Genomic DNA, 13856 nt, shown 5'->3' with positions numbered 1-13856 from the left:
GCCAGGAAAGAGTACGTCTACAAAAACAATACCATCCCAGGCTTTATCTCTTCCAGCTAGGTCTCCTCCTCCTGCCCCTCGCCAACCTCCTCGGCCACCATCACAATCAGTGCTTTCTAACGTTGCCGAGCAGAAAAGGCGCAGGGAACAGAAAGGCAAGGATGTGGCAGACACGAGCAAGTCTCGTCCAACTCGAGATGAGGATGCCCAACGAGCTGCAAAGCAGCAGAAAACCAAGCACCAAGCCACGCGGAGCCAGGAGAAATCTGACTCCCAACATCCTGAACCCCAAGCATGGTTGCCAGCACCCATGCACGGTGGGGAGCCCCTGCGAGATGACTCATCTATAAGGGACTTTAACGGCGGCATAGGGTGTCATGTAGCCTCGGCCATAGAGGAAGCCTTATTGCTCCCAAAAGATATGGCCGAAATAAAGAACATGAGGAAGAATGAACTTGTCCTCGACAACAAACGATATTTGGGCATGGTAAGGAGCTAACTTTTATCTTTCTCATTTTGTGACCGTTACTCACCAATATGCACCTTTTACCGACTATAGTGTTAATCTTTTTCCTACAGATCATCCAAAATACTTTCAAGCTAGATGAGATGCTCAACGCTTGTTCCGATCAGCTAGAGGATGAGAGAAAAAGACGGACAACGGCTGTGCAGACCTTGTCCAAATTCGAACAGAACTTGGCCGATGCAAAGAAAAAGTTACAGGTCGAAGAGCAAGCTCGCAAGAGCGCCGAGTTGGCATTAGAAGGCTATCAAAAGCAGGCCGAGAACCAAGGGAAACTTCTGCAAGAGGTGAATGTCGAACTAAAGAAGACTAAGGAGCAAGTCCTAGTTCTCAGGAAGCATCTAGAGGAAACTCAAAAGCTAAGGGAGCAAGCGGAAAAGTCCAAGGAGCAAGCCGAGAAGGCAAAAATAGATGCTGAACAGATAATGAATGAAGTCGAGCAGAGAGGTTATGAGGTCGGTATAGCTGAAACTGAGAAGGCTTTAAGAGCCAAGGTTCCGGAGGTATGCCGTATCTACTGCGCAAGAACTTGGAGTGAGGCTCTTAACCGTGTTGGGGTTGAAGCCTCATCTGAGTTACGTAAGCCAAAGAACATATTCTATCCCGAGGCAATCCGCCCCTTAGTTCTTCTACCTCACCAGGCTGATGCTCCTTCTTCAGTTATTAATCTGAACGAGAAGGTTTTGCCCCACAGTTTTCCTCCCCTCAGCCAGCCGGAGTTAGCAAAAGGGGGACTTGCCCCTCTAGGAGCTTCCCTAGACAAGACCACTGTCGCTTCAGAGGCAGAAACGGCCTCCCAAGGCTTTCAACAGGATTTGGACTCCACAGTTTTACCAACTGGGGGCGTTACCAAAGCCAAAGAGGGAGTCACCACTTCGGAGGCAGACATACCCGCCGGCCAGAACCCAAAGATCCAATTGAAATTGAAAAAGTAGGACTTGCTTTGTAGTTTAATTAGACACTTAGTAGGGGACTTCCTTGCTCATTTTCTTATCGCTCTTGCGGCTTTATGTTATTTTTGCACTCGTTCACTTTGTCATTGTAATTTTAGATGGGTTCATTTCAACTACCTTTTGCTTGTATGGGACAATTTTGCTCACACATATCGTCAATCGATAATCAGCAATAGGCAATAAGCATTAATATAATAGGGTCTTAGGGAGACGTTTTTGGTGTGTACGTATTCTTTTCAATCAATTGCAATTCTTTACGAAAGCTCATAAACTAAATAATATCATGCTTTCAGTACCTTGATTGTACGCCAACTTGCGTCCAAAGATCTCTCTCTGACTCCTCAATGAGTGTTACAAGGCGTTATTTCCCATTAAGTTTATGATTAGAAGATCTGTCACAACTCTGTTACTGTTCAATAATTCAATACACAACATAAGACGTTAATTTCTACCAAGTTTGCAGTCCGAGGATCTGGCATAACTTAGTTTCTGTTCAACATTTCAATATACATTATAGGATGTTAATTTCCACTGAATTTGCGTTCCGAGGACCTGGCATAACTTAGTTTCTGTTCAACATTTCAATATACATTATAGGATGTTAATTTCCACTAAATTTGCGATCCAAGGACCTGGCATAACTTAGTTTCTGTTCAACATTTCAATATACATTATAGGATGTTAATTTCCACTAAGTTTGCGATCCGAGGACCTGGCATAACTTAGTTTCTGTTCAACATTTCAATATACATTATAGGATGTTAATTTCCACTGAGTTTGCGATCTGAGGAACTGGCCTAACTTAGTTTCTGTTCAACATTTCAATATACATTATAGGATGTTAATTTCCACTAAATTTGCGATCCGAGGACCTAGCATAACTTAGTTTTTGTTCAACATTTCAATATACATTATAGGATGTTAATTTCCACTAAGTTTGCGATCCGAGGACCTGGCATAACTTAGTTTCTGTTCAACATTTCAATATACATTATAGGATGTTAATTTTCACTGAGTTTGCGATCCGAGGACCTGGCATAACTTAGTTTCTGTTTAATATTTCAATATACATCATAGGACGCAGGAGTACAGGATGTATGGTTGACGTAAATTAAAAGAAATATTTGAATTGAAACACTTTTATTAATAATAATACCTCTTGAGATTATTTACATTCCAAGGATGAAGTACAGCTTTTTCATCTAGATCTTCCAGATAATAGGCTCCTATTCCCACTACAGAAGTGATTCGATATGGCCCCTCCCAATTAGGTCTCAGTTTTCCCCAATTTGGATTCTTAGTGGCCCCCAGGACTTTCCTCAGCACCAAATCTCCTATGGCTAACGGCCTCATCCTCACATTGCTATCATAGCCCTGCTTGAGTTTATGTTGGTAGTAAGCTAGTTGAACCATCACGCTCTCCCTTCGTTCTTCAATTAGGTCCAAACTTTTCTCCAGTATCGCATCATTACTATCCGAAGAGAATGTACTTGTCCTTAACGTTGGGAATCCAGTTTCCAATGGAATGACAGCTTCGGCCCCATAGGTCATGTAAAAGGGAGTTTCCCCCGTTGAACGTCGGGGTGTTGTCCGATACGTCCAAAGTACATGTGGCAATTCTTCCACCCACTTTCCTTTCGCGTCATCCAGTCTCTTTTTAAGCCCATTGACTATTACTTTGTTAACAGCTTCAGCCTGCCCATTGCCTTGTGGATAAGCGGGAGTGGAATATCTGTTTCTTATTCCCAGTTCTGAACAATATTCCCTGAAGGCATTGCTATCAAATTGGAGTCCATTATCTGAGACAAGAGTGCAGGGAATTCCAAATCGTGTAACAATGTTCCTCCAAACAAACTTCTTCACATCTACGTCCCTGATGTTCGCCAATGGCTCAGTTTTAACCCATTTAGTGAAGTAGTTTGTGCTGACCAATAGGTACTTCTTGTTTCCTATGGCTTTAGGAAAAGGGCCGTCGATATCCAGCCCCCACTGGGCAAAAGGCCAAGGGCTAGAGAGAGGGTTAAGAACTCCTCCCGGTTGGTGGATATTTGGAGCATACCTTTGACATTGATCGGATTTCTTTACGTACTCCTGCGCTTCCTTCCGCATATTTGGCCACCAATATCCTTGTGTGAGGGCTCGACATGATAGAGACCTTCCTCCTGTATGGCTTCCACAAATACCCTCATGCAATTCTTCCAGGATTGACTCTGCTGTCTCAGGAGGCACACAGAGCAGGTATGGCCCAGAGAAGGACCGTTTGTATAACTTTTTATTCTCAAATAACCAATACCGAGGAGCTCTCCTTCGTATTTTCTCAGCTTCCACCTTATCTTCGGGCAATATGTCACTTTCAAGAAATTTTAATATGGGATCCATCCAGCTTGACGACGGATTGGTTTGACTGATTTGGCAAACCTCCTTTTCTGGTGAAGTGGGGGTACACAGGTCTTCGACGATAATCACCCGAGGAAAATTTCGTATTGAGGAGGTGGCAAGGGTCGCCAAGGAATCAGCGTGGGTATTTTCACCTCGAGGAATATGCAACAAGTCGAAAGACTTAAACTTCGTTCGTAGACGCCTAACCCGGTCCAGATACCCTTGCATCCTTGGGTCTCGAGCCTCCAACTCTCCTCTCACCTGGTCGACTACCAATCTCGAGTCTGAGAATAACTTCACTGTCTTTCCACCCATTTTATGGACCATACTTATTCCCATTATCAAAACTTCGTATTCTGATTCATTGTTAGTAGCCGAGAACCCTAGTCTTAACGACTTCTCGATGATGACCCCTTCGGGGGATATCAACACCAATCCCAATCCTGCTCCCCGTTGGTTTGCGGCCCCATCCACGTACACTTTCCAAAAAGACTCTCCTTGTGCGGATATTAGGCCAACCGATTTTTCATCCATGTGATCTTGATTCATATTAACTTCCTATGGGCACTCGACGAATTCAGCCACCAGATCCGCAAGGACTTGACCTTTTACAGAGGTACGAGACATGTATTTGATATCAAAACCACCCAGAATCGTGCCCCACTTGGCAATTCTTCCGGTGTAGTCAGCACTTCTGAGTATGGACTTGAGAGGCAGTTGGGTCAAGATAACCACAGTGTGGGCTTGAAAATAGTGCGGAAGTTTGCGTGTTGCATGGACCACCGCCAGTATGGCATTTTCTAATGACAGATATCTCACCTCGGCTTCATGGAGGGATTTACTTACATAATAAACTGGCCTTTGGACGCCATTGTCTTCTCGTATCAAGACGAAACTAACTGCATGAGGGGCTACCGCCAAATAAGCATACAACACCTCATCCACCTCAGGGCTAGACATAATAGGCGGCCTAGACAAGTACTCTTTCAACTGTTGGAACGCTTCAGCACACTCTGCGGTCCATTCAAATCCTCACTTATGTAATAGGCGGAAAAAAGGACGACACCTCTCAGCCGACTTGGAGATGAACCAATTCAACGCAGTAGTCATCCTAGTCAGTTTCTACACTTCTTTTGGATTCCGAGGTGCTTGCAAATCGTTAATGGCCCTAATCTGGTCTGGATTCACCTCAATTCCTCTATGGGTCACCATGTACCCCAAGAATTTCTCAGAACCTACACCAAAGGAACACTTCGAAGCATTCAAGCACAACTTGTGTTTTCTCAGTATCCCGAAGATACTTGTGAGGTCCTCCACGTGTTCGAACATCACTTTACTTTTCACAACCATATCATCGATATAAACTTCAATACTTCTACCCAGTTGAGGTTCAAACATTTTCGTCATTATGCGTTGGTAGGTAGATCCAACGTTTTTCAAGCCGAATGACATCACCTTGTAATGGTAATTCCCAATCGGGGTCACAAAAGCAGTCTTTTCCTGATCGTCGGCGGCCAGCGGTATTTGGTGATACCCTTGGAAGGCATCCAAGAAACTCATCCTGTGGTGACCCACGGTCGCATCCACCAACTAGTCGATTTTCGGCATAGGAAATGGATCCTTGGGGCAGGTCTTATTAAGATCCGTGAAGTCCACGCACACCCGCCATTTTCCAGTCTTCTTTTTTACTACCACCGTATTGGCCAACCACTGAGGGTAAAAAACTTCCTTGATAGCCCCAGCCTGTTTGAGCTTGGCAACTTCGCTTCTAACTGCCTCGGCATGTTCCTTCGATGGTCGTCGAGGAGGTTGTCTCCTGGGCACAACGGCAGGGTTCACGTTGAGTCGGTGACAAATGAAATTCGGGTCCACCCCTCGGGCTTCATACGGGTCCCATGCAAAAACATCCACATTGGATCGGAGGAATTCCAGCAAACTCGCTTTCTCTTACAAAGGCAATTTGGCCCCAACTTGGAAGAATTTTTCTGGATCATCAGCAACAACTACCTTCTCCAGATCTTCACACTCTATCCCATTGGCGGGCACGTCTAAGCCTGATACTAGGGACTTTAATTGCTATAACTCATTGTCGGCCGTAGCCGAGGTTTCCGCCTCTGGCTGATGCTGTATAGCCGCTACTAGGCATTGCCGAGCAGCCGCTTGACTCCCTATTATTTCCAACACTTGATCTCCGGATGGGTACTTCACTTTCTGGTGTAGAGTAGACGAGACCGCTTTAAGGGTGTGAAGCTAAGGTCTACCTATAATAGCCGTGTATGGAGAAAAAACATCTACGACAATAAAGTCCACCTCCACCACATCCGTACCTGACTGCACGGGCAGCCTGATTAGTCCTTTGGGAGTGACTAACCTTCCCTCAAAACTTACTAGAGGAGAGTTATAGGTCGTTAAGTCCTCTGGCTTCAAACCTAGCCCTTTGTACAAGTCTGGATACATCACATCCACAGCTCTACCCTGATCAACCATCACTCTCCTGACATCGTACCCGCCAATTCTCAGCGTTACCACCAAAGCATCTTCATGGGGCTGTATGGTCCCAATCATATCCTCAACTGAAAAGCCTAGAATCAGGGGGATACGCACCTTGGCCCTTTTCAATGCTCGGGAATGATCCTCGGTTGGGGATCGGGACACCGACAATACTCTGGAGGGGCAAGATCTAGTCCTTCCCGAGGCCGCAAAGATAACGTTAATCATACCTAGGGGGAGCCTTGATGAAGTGTCCCCACGCACCACTGAACCTGCTTGGCTCGCCCTTCCACTGGAGTGATGTAAGAGTTGCTTTAATTTCCCTTCACGGACCAACTGTTTCAAGTGGTCCCACAAATTCCTGCAGTTATCCGTCGTGTGCCCATGATCCTGATGATAATGGCAGTACAAACTTGGGTTGCGTTTCCTAGGCTCTCCCGCCATCTTGTTAGGCCATTTGAAGAATGGCTCGCTCTTTATCTTCTCAAAAACCTGCTGCACTGGCTCTCGGAATACTGCATTAACAACTTGGGCGTCCGCCGAACCCGACTGCCCACCAAAATCCCTCCGTGGTCGGCTGTTATTATAATGGTCTGACCTGAAATCCCTCCTCTCCTGAGGGATCACCTTGGCCTTTCCTTTCCCCTGAAGTTGATATTCTTCTACCCTTCTGTACTTATCTATTCTATCCATCAGTTGGCGCACACTAGTGACAGGTTTACCCGTCAGAGATTTCCTCAAATCGTGATCAGCTGGGAGACCAGCTTTGAAAGTGGTTATAGCCATAGGATCGTTCTTTCCCTCTATTTCGTTAAACATTTCCCAGTACCTATCCGAGTAATTCTTGAGAGTCTCGCCCTCTCGCATAGACAAAGCCAGCAAGGATCCTAAATGCCGTGGAGTCCTGCTGCATGTAATAAAGCGAGCACCAAAAGCTCGAGTCAGTGTTTTGAAGGATCTAACAGAATTGGCCCTTAAGCCGTTGAACCACCTCATCGCCGTTGGACCCAAGCTCGATGGAAAAACTTTGCACATCAAAGCCTCGTTCCTGGAGTAAATAGCCATCTTCTGGCTGTAATAGCTTACATGTTCCACCGGATCTGAATGGCCATCATACAGAGAGAACGTAGGCTGATGGAACCGCCAAGGATGAGTAGCATCGTCTATGTTTCTCGTAAAGGGCGACTTGGAAATTTGACTCAAGGCTTTGTTCATGGCATCGTTTTCCAAGCCCCTGCTAGTTGGACTTCTACGCTTACGTCGATGGCGGTGCTCCTCTTCATAGGAGAAAGTCTCGCTTGGCGGAGTTCTCGATCTTCGCCTATAACTAGTTCCATCCGACTCCTCAAATGATGGATCGGAGCAAGGTGGGGAATGCTCCCGCCGTGCATGGCGCAACTCTCTCTTCAAATCTGCAATCTCACGTTGCAGATTCCCATCATGCTTCGCGTGGGAGACGTGACTCTTCCCCCGAGAGTGGCTCCTGGTTGTATGAGTTGTACGTACACTCCCTTCATGGCCTTCTCTCCATTCGGGACTCCTTCGAGGACCACCATGTTGAGAGCCCCTTGACTCTGCCTGGTGCAGGTTGACATCCTCCTGATGCGGTCTCGCCGCGGGGTGATGTGGACCCACTTCCTCCATCAGAAACGTTGCACTAGAAGTCCTCTAAGCTAACACAAGCTCTCCCCACAGACGGCGCCAATTGTAAGGACACGATTTGTAACGACCCAACACGATACTGGGCTCGCACGTAAATGGGCCCAAACAATACGATTTGTAGAGCATGGGTGTAAAGAATTAGGTTAACTTTTGTATAATAAAAAGATTCTCCCTCACGTATATTGAAAGTCTAGAGTTGGCACAACGATCGTTTTCTTTGGTAATCGATATAGTTCTTTTTCTCTCTTTTTGTTCTTCTTCTTTTGTCTGTGTTTTTCTTTCTTTTCTTTTTTGTTTCGATCCCCCCCTTTTGGCATGTTCTTCTTTCAGTTTATATACCACCCTTTGTGTTCCATCCTCACCGCATACGTGTAGGTTGGGTTCGGAGGATTTCTTTCTATCCCATCTAGCACCTCCTGGAACTTCCTATGGGCAGCTGTAAGGCTGCTTCCTTACTATTCAGGTATCACCTCCATATTAATGCGGTCAGAGAGTTGGCTAAGAGGTCATTAATGCGGAGGCAGTTGTAGTTATAGATATTTGTTTATCTTATCTCTTTCACCCTTGGTCAGTTATTCTATCTTTAGTGGTGACCTAGTTCTGAGGTCTGGTTGCAACAAGACCGCGTCCTGATCGTCCTCGGACGCATACTGCCGAGGAGTATGGCGTCCTCGGACGGATACAGAACTCTACCCTCATGATATTGATTACCACCCCCCTTCGACAATTGCCTTGTGACCTGACATGGCCTCCTCGGACGGATATGCATCCTCGGATGGGCCATAGGCCCAACGGTCCTGACCTTAATGGGTCTGTTGATTGACAGGCCCCCACAATTATCTTTCTCGATTTCCCATACTTTGTTCAAATCAAAGTATACCACCCAGTACAATGAGGCAAGCAACTGTTTTGCAAAGGCTTCCAACCCTTTATGCCCAGCATTTCCATTGCTTTTTTATATTATTTCTGGATCCATGTCCTTCTCTTCTACATCATTATTATAGCCCACCACCCTTACTATATTCATCACATCAATATCAGTCGTTGTTGTGCAAAACAATGGTACCATATAGTGCTTCTTCTTTTTTCTCTTGCAAAGGAGCTTGCGGTGGTAGCGGAGGATGGAAAGAGTGGCAAGTGAGGAAGATGATATTGCATATTGTTACTGATGGATGATGATATAGGATGAGATGAAACAAAAAATAATGTTATGCTTCTTTTGACTTTCAAACCCTTTGCTAAGGAATGCTACTATTATATTTATGTGTTTTATATATATATAAGAATATTTGTACTCGTTAGATTTTAGTTTGGTTGAGTTTTTTTCATTTAAATTATATTTGATATTACAACAAATTCTTTAAATTAATTTTCTTATTTTTAAAAAAAAAAATTCATGCGGTAGTACACGTGGTAGTATATTTAGCATAAAAAAATTATTTTGATGGCTAGTCATATCAACATTTTCCATCCATCAATTAACGGTAGAGACTATTTTGACACGATACCAAAAGGCTAAGGACCAAATTGACAAATTTGAAATGTTAAGGATCAAATTGACATCCGGCCTAAATGTTAGGGACTAAACATGTAGTTTACTCAAAAATTTATAATTTACTATGTTGTAAACTTGTAAGGAAGTTACTCAACCAATGGTAACATTAGAGAAGTTGCTCAACCTAAAATTTTCTCGCTTCTTTTCTGATATGATTCGGTCTAAAATATAATTTCCTCTACTTCAATCTCTTGTCCTTTTTGAAATGAGTGCCAATCAAGATTCAATTACTAGAGGACAACGTAATAGTGAAGGAAGCAGTAGTTATAAGCAAAACACGAGATCTTTAACAGACCTTGAGATGGTGTTTCTTCATGATTCCTTTGCTAATTCCATTTGGGGACAATAATTAGTAGTTTTTTTTTTTTTTTTTTTTTTTTTTTTTTTTTTTTAATTATTGGTATGTATTTTATCACCTTTTTTCATTATTATTTTGGGCACCATGATGATGAAATTTTTTGAGATTTAATTGATATTGATAAGAAGTGATTAATAGTAATAACAAATAATTATGACACTAAAAAAAACATAAACATTATTAAAATGAATCCAATAATATATTTATTATTATTATTATTATTATTATTATTATTATTATTATTATTATTATTTATATATATATATATATATAACCGAAGCCTCTGAAACTCCCACAATTTTCCACGTCAGCACAATATTTAAAAAATAAATCATTATTATTTTTTTAAAATCAAATTATTTTTGTTTAACAAGGAGTAAAACTCTATCTCTGTAACTAGTCCGACTTAAACTCAAACTCATCATTATCATATATATATATATATATATAAACTAGACGGAGAAAACAAACCTTAAGTACCCTTCAACAACCCGACCACATAAACCAGATGGAGAAAACAAACCCTTAGTCCAAACTCCAAACTTAACATGTCCAAGGGACCTCCATGGCTGGAGATAAATCAGAAACTGCTCTGTACCAAGCTCTGGTGGATCGGTTCCAGAGTTTGGAGGCAAGTCACGAGAGGCTAAGAGAGCAGTTTGATGAGCTGGTTCAAGAAAATAATAAGATAATAAAGAACAAGGAGGTGGATGATGATATGGTGGGCTCAGACTCAGATTTGAGATGGGTTTGCTTCCCTGGGTTCTTTAGGGCTGGGGGTCCGTAAACTGGTATGTATGTATATATATATATATATATATATATGAATTTTTTTATGCAAAGAGATTTCATGAAAGTTTGTTTGTTCGTAAACTTTATTTATTGGTTGACCATGTTTGGTTGTGAATTATACTGTGAGTGTACTGTTGTGGTTTCAATGGAATAGTTATGGAGAAAACAAACCCTCAGGCCACTACAGTCCCTCAGCCTGCTGCCAAGCCAAGTCTACCATCGTGGGTATGTGTTTCAAATTTGTTTATATTGTTATTATTAATGAATTTCAATTCAACATATGTGGATATTTGTTTATATTGTTATTAATAAATTTTATCTTTTATGTTGAATTTTTTATTTGCTTTCGTATGTGCCTGAGTTTTTCTTTCTATCTTATTCTTTTGTTATGTTTAGAATTGATTTTCTTTTGAGTATTTGGGTTAATCTCCATATTTATATTGACATTGTTTACGTGGGTTTGGTTTTTGGTTTGAAATTTCTACGAATTATTTTATATTGTATATGGCATATGAAACATCTCTATATTTTTGGAGAAAAATCAAAACTACAACCTATGTCTTTCAGCCAAGGGATAAATTTTTATTTGGTATGTTATATATAAATTTGTTGAATTTGAAGGGTTTTATTTGGTTTTGAAGTAGAATTTGGGGATTCTATAAATTTGGAAGTTTTAAGTCTTGGGGTTTTTGGTATTTACATCTCAGTAAGTTGATCTTAATTCTTTACCTTAAATACTTTTATTTGGGTTCATGTGATTTTTTGTTTTCTTAATTAAAGCTACAATTTTTGGTTGATTGATTATTTGTTTGGATTCAACATAAAAGATAATGGAATTAGGTGTTATAATTTTAATATTTGAATTGTCTATATTGCTATCACTACGACTAAGTAGGATTGAGAAAAGCATAGAAGTTAAGTATTTCTTCATTTTTTTAAAAAAAAAATACTAACTAGCAAAATGTCTATAATATGCATATTACTAACCCAATTTTCTATTTCTAAATTTCTTAGATTTTATTATAAATCATTTTTAGTGCATAAGCAACATTCTATCACTATCACGTCAAAGTTGTGGCAAAAAGTTGTAAATTTAAATTCTTTACTCATTATTGGATTTTTTTTTCGTAGTCAATAGCTCTCCCATGCATCACACGGGTTAGCGACTAGTTATTATTATTATTATTATAAAGTAGTTGATTTAAGTATGAAATAGACTTTCTTATATATACATTGTCATTTTTGGTAATTTTCAACTCAAATTGCCACTTTTATAAGTGCTAGCCAAACACTTAGGGCATGTTTGGTAAACTGTAATAGACACTGTAATGTAATAGCTATTCTTATGGCATAAATATTTGGTTGTTTGGTTATATTTTTATTACAATGAATAGTTATTCCTTATGAATAGCTATTCTTCAAAATGAGAAATAACTATTCTTTATCAAAAGTACTGAATATCTATTCCTTTACCTTATGTAATAACTTTTTAAAATTTTTTCCTAAAAAGCCATTAGTTGCCACATCTTCAAAAGGAAAGAAAATAAATTTTCCTTATTGTTAATTATTAGCTCCATTTTGAACACCCTAAAAATAAGTGTATTTTAGGAAATTTGACTTCAAAATGATTTAATTACACATTCTTTTTATACTCTACTAAATTGTGGATGCATATTCAGAATTTTATTCCTAAATGGTCACCAGACTAATGAATAGTAATACTTATTACATTCTAACTTAATGTATTCTTTGTAATACTTATTCATATTTCCATGTAATAATCATTATAGTGTACTAAATGTGCCCTTAGCTTTTTCAAAAACCACTTTTTAATAACTTACGCTTAGCTTTTTAAAAAAGCCTAGTTTCATATTACACTTTTTGAAACCGCCACTTTTTCAAAAAGCACAGTATCAAAAAGCTGAACCAAACTCACATTAGAAAAGTAGAGGTGTAGGAAGCTCCTTCTCTACTGTTTGGAAATTAGAGATTTTGGGAGTTGAACATGATTACAGATGGATTAAGGTTGATCACAATCCTTTGGAAATTAGAGATCATAAGGTTTAACATAGAACAAAGCAGATTTCTTACAAAGTCTAGGCCTTTGATTGAATTTCAACATTGTGATAGAGAATGAATTTTTGATTTTCTTAAAAAAAATTCATAACTTTTTCACTTTTTCTTTTTAATCTTCCTCTATATGTTCAAAATAGTTCAGTTTGCCCCTCATAATCTTTAGCAAATATATGTTACTTAATTTAAACAAGTTACTTTGTTTTCCAATTATGCTGCGTAACTTAAGGTTCCAACATATTTTCAATACAACGCATTTTTAATGTTTAAGGCTTAATATCTTCTCCCAAAAAAAAAAAAAAAAAGATTAATACATTTTTGTTGGTGAAATTATTCATTCGACTAAAAAAAATTACAAAATATTTCATTGCTGTAAATTGGAGGATTTTTTAAGCTTATATTAGTTATACCCAAATGTACAAAAATGTCCATGTTAATTTTCAAAATGAGATCTGTCCTAGACTGCCTTTCACTCTCTGTCGCCTTCTGTAACGCAACCTCACCCATAGCAAATTATGCCATATATGGGATTTGATGGACTCATATATATATATATATACACAGATGGAAGGAGTATATTGGCGATAGATGCAATTTAAAGGTTTGAAATGAAAAAAAAAAAAAAAATGTAAAGATGAAATTGAAAACAACTAAACAAGTAAAAAATTGAAGGTGTCATTTGTAATTAAGTTTTTTTTTTTTTTTTTTTTTGATGAATAGTTAGGTGGCAAAAAGCAACATTCCTTGGCGGTGTTTTTTAAAGGTGAAAATACACTTTTGGTCCCTACATTTTGGGTCATTTATCAATTTGGTCCCTAAATTGATTTTGCTCCTAGGTCAGTCCCTGATTTTTTAAAATCGTTTTTAAACTGGTCCCTACCGTCATCCAAGTTACGGAACCCTATTACATGACAGACGGAGTGCCCTAGTTGCTAACATGGTGCTGACGTGGCACTGACATGGCATTAAAATATTATTAAAAGAAATTATTTGGCATTTTTCAATGCCAGGTCAGCATTTTAAATTTTTACTTTCATATTATTATTATTATTATTTTTTGGCCTTAAATCT

The 13856-nt window shown here is 39.9% G+C and overlaps 1 protein-coding gene across 1 annotated transcript; it reads right to left on the bottom strand.

Moving 5' to 3' along the window:
- Positions 1-6105: 6105 nt before the first annotated feature.
- LOC115967018 lies at positions 6106-7736 on the bottom strand. Its single transcript, XM_031086129.1, has 2 exons — positions 7605-7736; positions 6106-6894 (listed from the first exon to the last, which is right to left on the bottom strand). Exons 1-2 carry the CDS (start codon positions 7734-7736, stop codon positions 6106-6108), a joined length of 921 nt encoding a protein of 306 aa, XP_030941989.1.
- Between the last annotated feature and the right edge of the window lie 6120 nt (positions 7737-13856).

Source organism: Quercus lobata, chromosome 11 (genome assembly GCF_001633185.2).
Source record: "Quercus lobata isolate SW786 chromosome 11, ValleyOak3.0 Primary Assembly, whole genome shotgun sequence".
Taxonomy (NCBI): domain Eukaryota; kingdom Viridiplantae; phylum Streptophyta; class Magnoliopsida; order Fagales; family Fagaceae; genus Quercus; species Quercus lobata.
Note: the sequence above shows the minus strand (reverse complement) of the source record. Positions and strands in the feature narration are given on the sequence as shown.